At 36.1% G+C, this 13,558-nt stretch overlaps 2 protein-coding genes and 1 non-coding gene across 3 annotated transcripts; 1 reads left to right on the top strand and 2 right to left on the bottom strand.

The window, feature by feature from the left end:
• Positions 1–197: 197 nt before the first annotated feature.
• TRNAF-GAA (transfer RNA phenylalanine (anticodon GAA)) lies at positions 198–270 on the bottom strand. The gene has a single exon. It is a non-coding gene; the product is annotated as a tRNA-Phe (tRNA).
• Positions 271–485: 215 nt separating this feature from the next.
• On the bottom strand, positions 486–1,412 carry LOC133790472 (uncharacterized). The gene is made up of 3 exons (XM_062228128.1): positions 1,135–1,412; positions 980–1,054; positions 486–896 (listed from the first exon to the last, which is right to left on the bottom strand). The coding sequence occupies exons 1-3, from the start codon at positions 1,276–1,278 to the stop codon at positions 735–737; spliced, it is 381 nt and encodes a 126-aa protein (XP_062084112.1). The 5' UTR covers positions 1,279–1,412; the 3' UTR covers positions 486–734.
• Positions 1,413–2,480: 1,068 nt separating this feature from the next.
• On the top strand, positions 2,481–5,017 carry LOC133790464 (nitrogen regulatory protein P-II homolog). Its single transcript, XM_062228116.1, has 8 exons — positions 2,481–2,779; positions 2,883–2,928; positions 3,122–3,149; positions 3,648–3,735; positions 3,828–3,895; positions 4,038–4,107; positions 4,475–4,510; positions 4,637–5,017. Exons 1-8 carry the CDS (start codon positions 2,593–2,595, stop codon positions 4,699–4,701), a joined length of 588 nt encoding a protein of 195 aa, XP_062084100.1. The 5' UTR covers positions 2,481–2,592; the 3' UTR covers positions 4,702–5,017.
• Positions 5,018–13,558: the final 8,541 nt, after the last annotated feature.

The following is a 13,558-nucleotide window of genomic DNA, read 5'->3' as shown; positions in this document are numbered from 1 at the left end:
GCCACAGAAGTAACCATTATTCATACATTACAAAAACTTTGATTATTGGAGGTAAAAAATATTAATATTAATATTAATGAGCATGTGTATGGAAGATTATATTTTGTTCAAACCATTGGGCACATGGCTGGAGATACACACACCGAAATCAGCCTAAAACTGTGTACTTTATTTTTTAGTAGAAAAAGGAAAAAATATGCGGTGAGCGTGGATCGAACACGCGACCTTCAGATCTTCAGTCTGACGCTCTCCCAACTGAGCTATCCCCGCTTGATGTTTGTCTAAAAGAAACAATAATATATGTTACTTATTAAATGATTTGCTTAATTGTTGCAGGTTATCTGAGATGCACTTCTACATTAGAAGCTGAATTATTAGCTAAGCTTGTTCCTGCAAAATACTATCAAGTTCTGTTTTTAATTCCTAATTTAGTAATTTTGATGCTGAGCTTTTGCCAAGAAAGTTTGATACAGTAGCTGACAAAGTGGGCAAGTGGTCTAGCATTTGACAGGTTTGTTTACCATACACATTTTCAAAAGCCAAAATAAAAAAAAGTTTTCACACACTACATCAAATTCTTATTTAAGCTATATATTTCAAGTATAAAAGAAACAGAACGAGTTGTGTATCATAATATGAAACTAAACTAGAAGAACAATAATGCAAGAAAGTGACCATATCATCACCTATTATTACAAAGATGAAATAGAAGATAATGAAAATGATGAAGTGAATCAGTCGAGCAAAGTACAGCTGAATCGGCCATCCACAAAGGAAAGCTTCTCAGCTTTTGTAACAGCATCTAAAGGAAGAGGCATGAAGCTCCCAGATGGTCCATACAAATGAGGGAAACTATTCGATTCATCCACTTTTTCATACACCAATCCATCCCCAAGCTGCAACATTTCACATTCCATATTCAAAAAATCAAATTAACCCAACAAAACAAAACAAAACAAAAGAGGATGATGATATAGACCTTGTTGGCATCGATTTGGAGGAGGTACAGGTCATGGTTGGTGTTGAGGAAGAAGTTTTGCAGAGTGGACTGTACCTGAATTTGAAGATTATTGGACTGGATTGGATTAATCAAAATTGAGAAGAGAAAAGAAACGAGAAGAGAAGAGAGTTTACCTGATGAAGATCGCTTAGGTGAATGAAGCAAGAAGACTTATCAAGGTCTCCGCCAAAAGTAGAGCTGTTTCTCTGCAACTCTTCCCATTCTTCTGCTCTGCTGATCCGGTAAACAAATTTTTCCTCTCTTCCATTTCCACCCATTTCAATTTTCACCTTCAAAATCAAAACTTTTTTTTGTTTGTTTTCTCCCTTCAACTTTCTTTTGCCTTTTATTTGTTTTGTTTTTCTTTTATATATTAAAAAAATGAAAGGTCTTAGACCTACTTCATCCAAGATTCCACATCTTTAACCTAATTTTGGTGCCCACCCCCCTCAACATGCACACAACTTATAAATTGAAATTATTATAAATTTTTTTAAATTGGAGAACCAGAGTTAAAAAAAAAGAAGTAAAAGACTTATCTTTTTCTTAATCTAATAAGGAATACTTTTATTCCTTAAAAAAATATGTTTATAAACTTTCATGATTTATAGTTTGATGTTATGTGGTATTTCCTTATGTTTATAAACTTATAAGGAATATTAAAAGAAAGTGGTATTTCCCCTTTTATTATGTCTTTGTTACACAAAAGTATCATTTTGTGTACGTATTAACAAGCGAGATTTCCCAAACATACACTAAAAACTTACCCAACATGTAACATAAACCTTATATAGACAAAATCCTAAAAATATATGTATATAAAAAAAAAATTCTTGCAAATATTATAGAAAATCTTATTGCATGTAAAAAAAAAATTAACCAAAATATCTTCTTTTTTTTTATAGAATTATATAATTCATTTTGAGTTAGCGAAAATGAAAAAAATCTCTTCTTGAACTTAAGTGTATAATTAAATTTGTTGTTGATTCAAAATTAAATGATAAATTCTGACAAAAAAAAATGATAAATTACAAAACTTTATTTCAAATATATTAAAATAAAATTTAATCAAGAATTATTTTATTTACTTTTTAATTTTAGTGTGTGTATGAATTTATTTATTACTATATTTTTAAACAAAAAGAAAAGGAAATATTATTTTGGTCATAATTTAACAAACTTATTTAATATAATTTCGTATCCTATTGTAATTTGATATGTTTATTGTAGAAGTATATTAGTTTAATAAAAAAAAATTTAGAAATTATATTTTAAATACTATCTACCAAAATACCAAATTTGTAGTGAACACTGAGCACTGAACAGACCTGAAACAATGATTTTGAAATTCAAAGTTCGTAGATAGTTAAGAAAATTATTGTTGTATTTCTGTAAAAAAAGTAAGCAAAAATCAAGTATTTTTGAAAAACATCATTTAAGCTGAGCAGGTCCAAACAAAGGCCATATACTATTATGCTGTTAGAATTTTAGAACACAACACAGTTTCAACTTTCAAGTCTAGCAGTCATAGAGACTATCACCGCTCGCCTATACTGTACTGTACATATTGAGATTGAGCTTTCTCTTCAGCTATGGCTTCAATGGCGAAAGCAGGCGCCCTTTCTCCCATTCACTCCCATCTGAAACGCCTTCCTCTCGTAGACTCCACCTCGATCCGCACAACCCTCAAACATACTCACTTATCTCCACCTAATCTCACTCTAACACCTTCAAGAAATGCTTTTGTTGTTCCTGTCGTTAGAGCCCAAAGCTCTCCTGGTCTGTAATTATCTCATTCCACTCTTCAATTTCACCTTTTTCTTTCAATTTTCTGACATGGGTATCTGCCATTTTCATTTTATTTGGTTTGTTGGGCAAGTAGATTATATTCCAGATTCCCAGTTTTACAAAGTGGAAGCGATTTTGAGGTGCACAGCTCTTCCAATTTTATTATCTCTTTATTTTTGTGAAATGTGTGCTAAAATTTTCTTACTAAGTGACTGATTGTACATATAATACATGTATATATGTATATATACAATATGAGCTTGTTAAGTTCTAAGTAACTCTATCTCAACTCCGTTTTTATGTCTGCTGCTCGCTTATTTTGGAACGAAACAGGCCATGGCGAGTAGAAAACGTTTCTTCGGTAAGTGTCAAGCAACATCAATCCCTTTCAATTCTTAATTAACCTCTTATATATATATATATATATATTTATATATATAAGCTTATGACTCTTGTGATTCACTCTTACATGCTCAAAAAGTTTTAAGCTTTGTCTTCAAGGCCGATGTACCAATTCCATGTTGCCATATAGTCACAACTGCAGACAATGATCATATACATATTCAAAAAGTTTCAAGCTTTGTTTTTACCATATACTAACAAAGTTTAAATGATAATGACTAGCCGATATTCATAATCAAATGTTTCAAGCTTTGTCATCAAGGCCTGTGTACTAGTGCGACAACTTAAGACAATGTTGGCTAGACAATATACATATTCAAAATTCAAGACCTATGTACTGGTTCCATGTTACCATATACTAAACTTTAGAAATGTTGACAAGATCATATATGCATATTCAATGACTCTCTTTACCATTGTTTCTAACTTTTGATCTCTATTTTTCTGAAAAACAAAGGCACTGCTAAAAATGGGGATTCGTGGTGTTACGGTTTCTGATGTTCGTGGCTTTGGTTCTCAAGGTGGTTCAACAGAGAGGCAGGGTGGTATGTCCTTTATATGTTGGCGTGGATCTTATCTATTTTAGTTTAACCTCTGTTTTCTTTATTTCTTTAATATATTTGCTCTTAATTTACAGGTTCTGAATTTTCTGAAGATACTTTCATTGCTAAAGTTAAAATGGAGATTGTGGTGAGGAAAGATCAGGTACAATAAGAAGTGTTATAATGAAATTCCCGGCTTTGATTTATCTTACATATTTGTAATTAGCATATCAATGACTCAGTTCTAGAGAAAAGAGTCTATAGTACTGTAGTTTAAACCTTGCAGCTGTCTTACTTCTTTGTAGGTTGAAGCAGTAGTTGACAAGATTATTGAGGAGGCCAGGACTGGAGAGATTGGTGATGGGAAAATATTCTGTAAGACCTCTTACTTTTCTTGCCCTGTGTGGAATTTATGAGGCATTGCATTAATTCGAGTCCATTCATGCCAAATCTTCTGAAATCTTTGTGCTAATTTTTTACATGTATAACAAACAAAAGAGTATTCAGTGAAAATGGTATTTTTTTAATGTTAGTTTTACAAAATAGTTTTTTATGATAATTATTTACAAAGTAGTCTTCCCGAACGCCTGTTGAGTATGTGAGGAAGCTATTTGCAAAGAATTAAAAAGAATGCAATTTCGCAGAGTGACATTTAAAATATATATATATTTTGTCAAACTTCTCGTAACAAAACTCTGGATTTTATGTTAGCTTCTAACAAAGGCTCTTATTGTTTCTATAGTGATACCCGTGGCAGATATAATTAGAGTTCGCACAGGTAAACTTTCCACACTTGATAATCAAAACTTCTTGGAAGCTTATTGTTTTTGTTTCTATCACCATTTGGATTGATGATCCTTAATCTTACTCTTGACACTTCTTGCTGTGTGTCAAACTTTGATAGGCGAGCGCGGGGAGAAGGCAGAGAGGATGACCGGGGGCCATTCTGACATGTCCGGTGCTGCATGATTGTTGCAAGATTAGCATCTAACTCTCTGCTATGATCAACCACCCTTCACTGCATTTCTCCATTTATCCTTTAAGAGCGTAGAGTAATTAGATGGTTTTAATCTCCAAAATGGTGTGAGATGAAGTAGAGAATAAAATAAGATAATGAGATGTAACTTCTCATTTTGTAGAATCATTAAAGTGATCCGTGAGCTATAGCTTATTTTGTTGGAACAGAAGTAAAGAGGAATCTTCACTGTTATGTAGAACAAAAACAATTACTATATTTATTTTTGACCTGTTGAAAAGGAATAAAATTTTAGAGGTTTTTTTTTTATTTCTTTTTAAATAATAATAATAAAAAGGAAATCTTATGATACTAATCTCATCTCCATTCTCATTCTGGTCGCGTTTGGTTATATGTTTTGGTACAAAATGTTCCACAAAAAAAAAAACATAAAAATAAAAGCAAATATTATGAATTTGTAGATAGTTAGCCTAGATTTCTCATTCTTTATTCCCACCCCTAGCCTTGCATATGTTACAATTGAAAAAAAAAAAAAAAAACTATCGTTTTAGGCTGCTGAGCTAACTAGTCACCCTATGGAATCAAGGCTTAGTTTGATTTAAGGAAAGGAGGATGATTCAGGATGAACATTCTAGTCATTTTTTGTTATCATTTTTAATACTTGAGAAAATTGGCTTATGATCGAACAAGATGTAAATATATATGCATTGTTTAGGGATGAATTTTTATGAGAGCAATTCACCTCTGTTTAGGCACTATAATTTGTAGAAAGATTTCTCTGTGGTGTATGTGTCGTGTTTTTAGTCTTGTTCTTTGTTTTGTTTATTTGTGGAGTGTACTAGTGTCCTTTGTTGTAGTCACCATTCGAGGAGGAACAAATAGTTTAAGTTCAAAGGTATGATAACTCTATATCTTTAGGGCATTTGAACTTAAATTCTACATTAATGAAGAGTGATTTATGTTCTTTTGATGTATTTTGTCTTTTAATTGTGTTCGTGAGTTTAGCTTTTGTTTATTGTTGATTATTGTTGGCAAATGAATATAAAGAGCTAAAAGGTGTGAATTCTATTTTGAAGGTTGAGAAGAAGTAATGCTAAGAAATCTTAGCGTCAAAGTTTTTGTAGAAATTTTTTTGAAGCTAAAAAGTGAACTTTGTTGTAGCAAAGTGCAGCAAAGCATGAGTGTGGGGATGAGAACAATTTTCTATCAAGAATGTTAAATAAGGAAGGGGTGGGAATGACACTTCATGTCCCAACAAGATGTTGTTTATGTTTTTTTTAATTTTTTAAAAAAAATTTGGTAGTATATTTGTAGGATTTTAGTACCGAAATTACCCCTACACCAACACACAATTAAATCAGGAACACCAAGGTCATTTATGACCTTTGACCTCACAAGCTTTTGAATGTGGATTAACAAACACCATACATGTATCACTATTAGCATAGTAAAAGAATTGACTCAATTAAATCCCTTGTTCCTCAAGTAAAAGAATTGATTCCAAATGCGGAGATTAACAAAAACTTCAAAACTCTTTACAAATCTAGGGCACCAGAAATTGAATCAACCACAACTGAGCAATTACAAGAAAAATTCAGAAAACAATGAGAGGTAAAAGAAAACAGCAGATGTATCGAGGTTCACCTTCGAAAATTGGGCTACGTCCTCGTTGAGCTCGCCTCAAAGACAACTCATTTATGCACTAAATCGATTTAGATCCAGTTACAACGTCAAGTTCGATTCCAATACCACAATTTGACAGGTAATCGAACTCCTTATCTCATTTCTCTGTGATTTCTTCTATTGTTCCTCTTATCTCTCTAGCTTTTACTATTTTCTTTCTTTTACATGAACAACTGAAGAAGAAACTCTCTCTCCCTAAGATTACACATCTTTCTCTACTTTCTCTCTCTTAAGCTCGACAAATCACAAGTAAAACCCTAAACTAAACTATTACAATTTTTATATACTCTATACAAGTAGATTAAAATAGAAGTAGTTATCTGAGTTTGTTGTGTTGAGTTGTCATAAATTTGTTGAGATGTGTCTGAAGGTTTTAATTGAATGTAACTGATTGTTTGTTATTCTTGAATGTGCAGCTCACGAGGGGATTTATTCAACAAAATTCCACCTAAATTCCCTTATGAGCTAGGTAGATTAGTGCAGTAGTCTTTGAGGGTCCTAACTCGTAGGTCTCTGGGTTATTTGCCTGTAGCAATCCCTAGTAAGTTCATATAGTGTATAAACTTAGTTAGGGTCACAACCTTAGTACCCATATAGCAATGTTGTCTTCCGTAGGAACCTTTTCAATGTCGATTTCCCCTTGTGTCACTTTGTCTCTGATAAAGTGATATTTAATTTTCACATATTTAGTCCTATCATGAAAAACAAGGTTTTTGTACAGATGTATACAACTTTGATTATTAGAATACACACTAGGTGTTCCATGTAGAATCTTAAGTTCACCCATGAGACCTTTTATCCATATAACTTCCTTAATTGCTTCAGTAGTAGCTATATACTCAGATTCAGTAGTAGAGAGTTCAGTAGTAGAGAGTGCTATTACAGGTTGAAGCTGAACTTTCTAACTAATACAATTTCCCCCAATCATAAACACATAGGTTGAGGTAGATTTTCTTCTATCTCTGTCACCTGCACAATCCGTGTAGCCTTCATACCATTAGATAACAGATCCTATAACATTTGAGTAGGGAACTTTTTTATATCCTCCATTTCTTCTTGACTTGTAGGACACTGACACAGGTATTCCTTTTTTTTTTTTCCATAGTTCATGCATATGGTATGGTTCCACTTAATTTGAAAAATGTGTAAATTTTAAGTAATGTATATCAGATGTTTTTTCTAAATACGACAAAAAAGAAAAACAACAAAATCTTTTATAATAATTTATACGGAAAATGACTTGCCTTGCCTTTCAAGTACATTTGAAAATTAAATACATAAGTGAAGATTAACATTTAAATTCAAAATATTCTTCTTATTCTAGTCGGGGATTTACGATACATTGATTATTCCTATTCAATTTTTGAATTGTTACTACATACAGTAATCAACTTCAACTTTGTATTTACTACACACGCAAATTCAAAAATCAAACTATTCTTCTTCTTATAAAACACACGGAAATAACTCATTTTTTATAAATAGTACGCAGAAATAACATAAAAACTAACTAAGAAAATGCTTTTGTGTAGCTCATATGTGTATTTATGTGGGTAGTTATTCAATAGTCCCTAAGAAAAGGGGAAGACTACCGGTATATCTTTGTGTTCTTGGCACACATACTCATTTAAGTTTTAATAATTTTTTATATGGATGTGTATATTATAGTTATAATATACAAGTTTTTAAGATATTCTAATCGAATAGACACGAGTGCAATGTTAATAATATAAGTTTTATTAATATGTAAGGGTAGTTTAGTCTTTTAGCCTCTCATTATTTTGGCTATATATTTTGTTGCTCTTGTACTCTTATTTTCATCTCTTTTGATATAATGAAAACCTAGCCTCCCTTTTGATTCTCTCTCAAATCTCCTTTTGTCTATTTTGCAAAATTATCATGGTATCAGAGCCAGGTTACGATCCTGGGACCTGTGGGTTATGGGCCCACCACGCTTCTGCTGCGCACTCCCACGCTTTCGCTGCGCACTCCCATGCCATGGTATCATGACCGTTGATGGCACTCCCATGCCATTAGCAGGGATTGGCTCGATTTGCACTCCAAAAATGTCATTCTCTAATGTATATCATATTCCAAATCTTACTTTGAATCTTGTCTCTGTTGGTCAATTATGTGACTCTGGTTTCTCAGTTATTTTCTCTAATTCTTGTTGTTATGTGCAGGATCCTCATTCCAAGAAGCTGATTGGGACAGGCCGTAGGCAGGGGGGCTTTACATTTTAGATGAGTTGAGAGTTCCTGATGTTGCAGCTTCTAGTGTCGATTTGTCTTCATTTCGTTTAAGTTCGTCTTCGTCTAGTTTTTATTTATGGCATTCTCGTCTTGGACATGTATCTGGTTCACGTTTAAAGTACTTAGCTTCCATAGGAGCATTAGGAAAGTTACAAACCCATGATATTTCAGATTGTTGTGGTTGCAAATTGGCAAAATTTTCTGCTTTACCTTTTTATAAGAGTGTTTCTGTTTCTCTTGCACCTTTTGATTTGATTCACTCTGATGTGTGGGGGCAATCACCCATTCTAACAAAAGGTGGATCACGTTACTATGTCTCTTTTATTGATGGTTATACTCGTTTTTGTTGGGTCTATCTTATGAAACATCGTTCTGATTTCCTCGCGATTTATCATATGTTTCGTGCTTTTGTTAAAACTCAACATAATGCTGTTATCAAATGTTTTCGATGTGATCTGGGTGGTGAATATACCTCCAATCGTTTCTCTGAATTGCTTTCTTTAGATGGTACCTTACATCAAACCTCTTGTACTGATACACCAGAGCAAAATGGGGTTGCCGAAAGAAAACACAGACACATTGTTGAAACTGCTCGTTCTCTCTTATTGTCTGCTTATGTTCCTAGTGAGTTCTGGGGGGAAGCCATTCTGACTGCAGTTCATTCAATCAATAGAATTCCATCATCTATCACTTCAGGTCTGTCTCCCTTTGAAAAACTTTATGGTCACGCTCCTGATTATTCTTCATTGAGAGTTTTTGGTTCCACATGTTTTGTTCTCCGTCCTTATGTTGAACGTAGTAAGCTTACTTCTCGTTCCGCTCTTTGTGTATTTCTTGGTTATGGTGAAGGTCAAAAAGGATATCGATGTTATGATCCTGTAGTCAAAAACTCTATGTTTCTCGTCATGTTGTGTTTCTTGAGCATATACCTTTCTACTCTATTTCATCGGGCACCCCCAATCTACACAAATCTGATCTCACTCGTATTGATCCATTTGATTCTTGTACTGTTGATACTCTTAACTCTGCAGATGTCGGTTCTCAGCCTATTGAAGTCCCTTCTGTCCCTACTACTGCCCAATATGCTTCTGAGATTGTGGATCCTGCTCCTCCTCCTCGCTACCCTCAAAGAATTCGTAAGTCCACACAGTTACCTGATTTTGTCTACTCCACTTATTCTGATTCTTTCTCTTCTTTTTTGATTTCTATTCACCAACTCTCTGAGCCCTCTTCCTATAAAGAGGCTATTCTTGACCCTCTTTGGTAGCAGGCTGTAACGACCCAAATTCGCTATTAAGGCTTAAGGGCCTTGAGTAGTGTGCCTGGAGGGCATAATGGGATTTTGTGTGTGACTTTAATGAGTTTAATGCATGATTATGATTTAATGCATGTTATATGACTATTTGATTATTTGAGATGCATGACTATGTGAATTAGTATGCATGTAGACCTGATTATCTTAGAAAGAGCATAATTGTAATTTGGCCATGTTGGGCATGACTGTGTTGGTATCTGTGATCTATGACTCGAGACGATCCTAGAATGAGCGGGTTAGCGGAAAAGTCAAAGCGAGAATCTATAACCGGCTTGGGTTAAGCCTGGGGAGTTTAAATGAGAATATGGAAAATATATTGAGGTTAATCTTGATGATGAGGAATGTATAATTGGTGATTAATCAGGTATTGGGTAGCGAGCGGGAATTATTAGGAACACTTGAGGAATTAGTGAGAATTTGGGTAATATGACTAAAATGCCCCTATGGGCATAAAGGTTTAGAATTATTAAGGGAGGGCATTTTGGTCTTTAGGCTTGTAAGAGATGAATTAAAGGGGGGCTTTATACTTAGTGGATTTTGTAGGAAAAGAGTTATAGGCTGAAAAGAAAGAAGAAGGAAGAAAAAGGAAAAGAGAGAAAAGCTGAAGGGTTTTGTTCCAAGATTCGGTTTGTGGCTCTCCCAACCATTTTCCTTCATTTTTCTTGGATTTAAGCTCAGTGGAGAGCTAGGGTAGGCTAGGCATCAAGGATCCTAAGCTAGACTTGAGGATTGGCAAGGGATTAGCAAGATCACATCAGAAATTTGAGGTAAGTTCTTGGGGATTTCAGTTTTAGGGCTTTACTGGTTTGAACTGTATTTTTGAGCTAAATGGATGGGATTTTTAGGGAAATCAGGTCAAGGTTGTGAAGGTGCAGGCTAAGGAGGTCTAGGGTTCAACTCAAGGTCGAATTTCCATCCACGGTATGATTTCTAAGACCTTATCCTTGTTGTTTGAGTGAATTTCTGGTTTTTGGGTTCATAATGGTAGATCTTGAGTTTTGGGTTGCTTGAGCTTGGGGTATGAGTTTTTGGGATGCTTGGGATGAGTGTGAGGTGTTGCTAAGTTTGTTTTTGGGCTTGGGAATGATTTGGACAAGTTTGGGGTTGAAATGGTAGAAGGAAATCGCAAGATGCGATTTTTGGGTTTTGCTGGTCTGCAACTAGCGCTAGTCAGGGGGCGCTGTAGCGCTAGCCCCTGCTTCTGGGGGGGGGGGGGGGGTGGTTCTGCTTGTAGCGCTAAAGCGCCCTCTTTAGAGCGCTGTAGCGCTGCACTGTTCACAGAAGGGGATTTTTGGGTTTTTGATGAGGGATTTTGACCTAGGGTTCGGGGCTCGATTCCACCACTTTGTTTTGGGGATCTAGGACTTCCCGGGGGCTCGGGATTGGTCCCGAGGCTAGGTTTTGGACTTGAGGTTTGGTAATGACTTTGACTTATGGATTTTGCTTAGGTAAGCGCTAGGGCTCGAGTAGGATCGTGCTCAAGGAGTCAGGTTGATCAAGGCCATCGAATTTAAAGGTAAGAAAACCGTAACCCCCGGGATCAGGGCATGGGCCCACAGTGTTATTGCAGGGCATGGCCCTAGATTGTTTTACTTGCAAATGTATGACCTTGGGTGAATTATTATATGTTTGAATGATTATTTCGAAATGTATTATGCGTGCGATTATAATGAAATGAACGGCTAAGGCCGAGAGCGGCAAGGGCCAGGTGCGGCTTTGGGGCCGGAAGTAACACTCAGCACATGGGGTGCTTATAGCCAAGGTGGGACCCAAGGGATACATGAGTTATCCTGACGGTGAGGACCGAGACCCCATGCTTTGGTAAGGCCTCTGGGGCGGCATGGCCGTGCTTGTTTAGTCTGATGGTTTTCCTATTTATCAGTGGATTATGTCAGCTATATACTATGCATATGTTATGTACTATTTGGGTTTTCTTGCTGGGATTCGGCTCACGGGTGCTCTGTGTGGCAGGTAAAAGCAAGGAGTCAGTCAACCGGCCATGAGTATGGAGAGCGTGGGGGCGGCGCGTACATGTTCGGCCTGCTCGACTGCTTTGGTTGGGGGCATTTTGTATATGGCTGTATTAACTCATTCTTTTGATAGTTAACCTGGTGTAAATCTATTTTTGAGTTGTAAATATTTTGTAAACCTTATTTTTGGGATCCCAGATGTTTGATTCTAAATGTTTTCAATGAAACTAAACATTTTCAAAGAGTACAGCCTTAAACTCTGGTTTATTCACACTTTTGGTTTTAGAAACCACGTAGAGTCAGTTAAAAGCACGATTTCTGTTTTAAACTCACTAAGTAACGGCTCTAAGGTAGTAGGGCGTTACACAGGCAATGGCTGAAGAACTCTCTGCGTTGTACAAGACAGGTACTTGGGATATTATTCCTCTTCCTGTGGGGAAGCGTGTTATTGGTTCCCGTTGGGTTTACAAGATCAAGACTAAGTCTGATGGGTCAGTAGAGCGGTACAAAGCTCGTTTGGTTGCTAAAGGCTTTGCTCAGGAGTATGGGATGGATTATGAGGAAACTTTCGCTCCAGTTTCAAACATACCACTATTCGTACTCTCATTGCTGTTGCGTCTGCTCGACAGTGGTCCATTTCTCAAATGGACGTTAAAAACTCCTTCTTGAACGGGACTCTTCAAGAAGAAGTTTACATGGTTCCTCCACCAGGTGTTCCTCATAATTCAGGAGAAGTTTGCATATTGAAGAAGGCTCTTTATGGGCTTAAATAAGCTCCCCGAGCCTGGTTTGAAAAAATCTCCATCGTGATTACTTCTCTCGGCTTCCACCCCAGTGCACATGATGCAGCTCTCTTTATTAGGTGTACTTCTTCTGGTCGCACTTTACTCTCTTTATATGTTGATGATATGATTATCACCGGTGATGATGCGAATGGGATAACGGAGTTGAAAACGCACTTGACTCGTGAATTTGAGATGAAAGATTTGGGTTCCCTACGGTACTTTTTAGGGATAGAAGTAGCTTACTCTCCTCGTGGCTATCTTCTTTCTCAATCTAAGTACATTGCTGATATTCTCGATCAGGCTCGTCTCTCTGATGCTCGCACTGTTGATACCCCTCTTGAGCTTAATGTCAGGTATTCTTCATCTAATGGTGTTGCCTTGTCAGATCCCTCTCTATATCGCACTCTGGTTGGTAGCTTAGTGTACCTTACTATCACCAGGCCAGACATCGCTTATGCAGTTCACATTGTCAGTCAGTTTGTTGCATCTCCCACTACCGTTCATTGGGCAGCTGTGCTTCGTATTCTTCGATATCTTCGGGGAACTCAATTTAAGAGTCTGCTTTTTCCATCTACGTCTACTTTAGAGTTACGTGCCTACTCAGATGCAGATTGGGGTGGTGATTGTACTGATCGCAAATCTACCACTGGTTTTTGTATATTTTTGGGAGATTCTCTTATTTCTTGGAAGAGTAAAAAACAGACTGTTGTCTCTCGATTGTCTACAGAAGCAGAATATCGTGCCATGGCCTCCACTACCGCTGAAATTTTTTGGTTGCGTTGGTTACTTGCTGATATGGGTGTTATTCTCTCAGATCTCACTCCGATGCATTGTGACAATGTTAG

Source organism: Humulus lupulus, chromosome 1, assembly GCF_963169125.1.
Source record: "Humulus lupulus chromosome 1, drHumLupu1.1, whole genome shotgun sequence".
Classification (NCBI taxonomy): Eukaryota; Viridiplantae; Streptophyta; class Magnoliopsida; order Rosales; family Cannabaceae; genus Humulus; species Humulus lupulus.
Note: the sequence above shows the minus strand (reverse complement) of the source record. Positions and strands in the feature narration are given on the sequence as shown.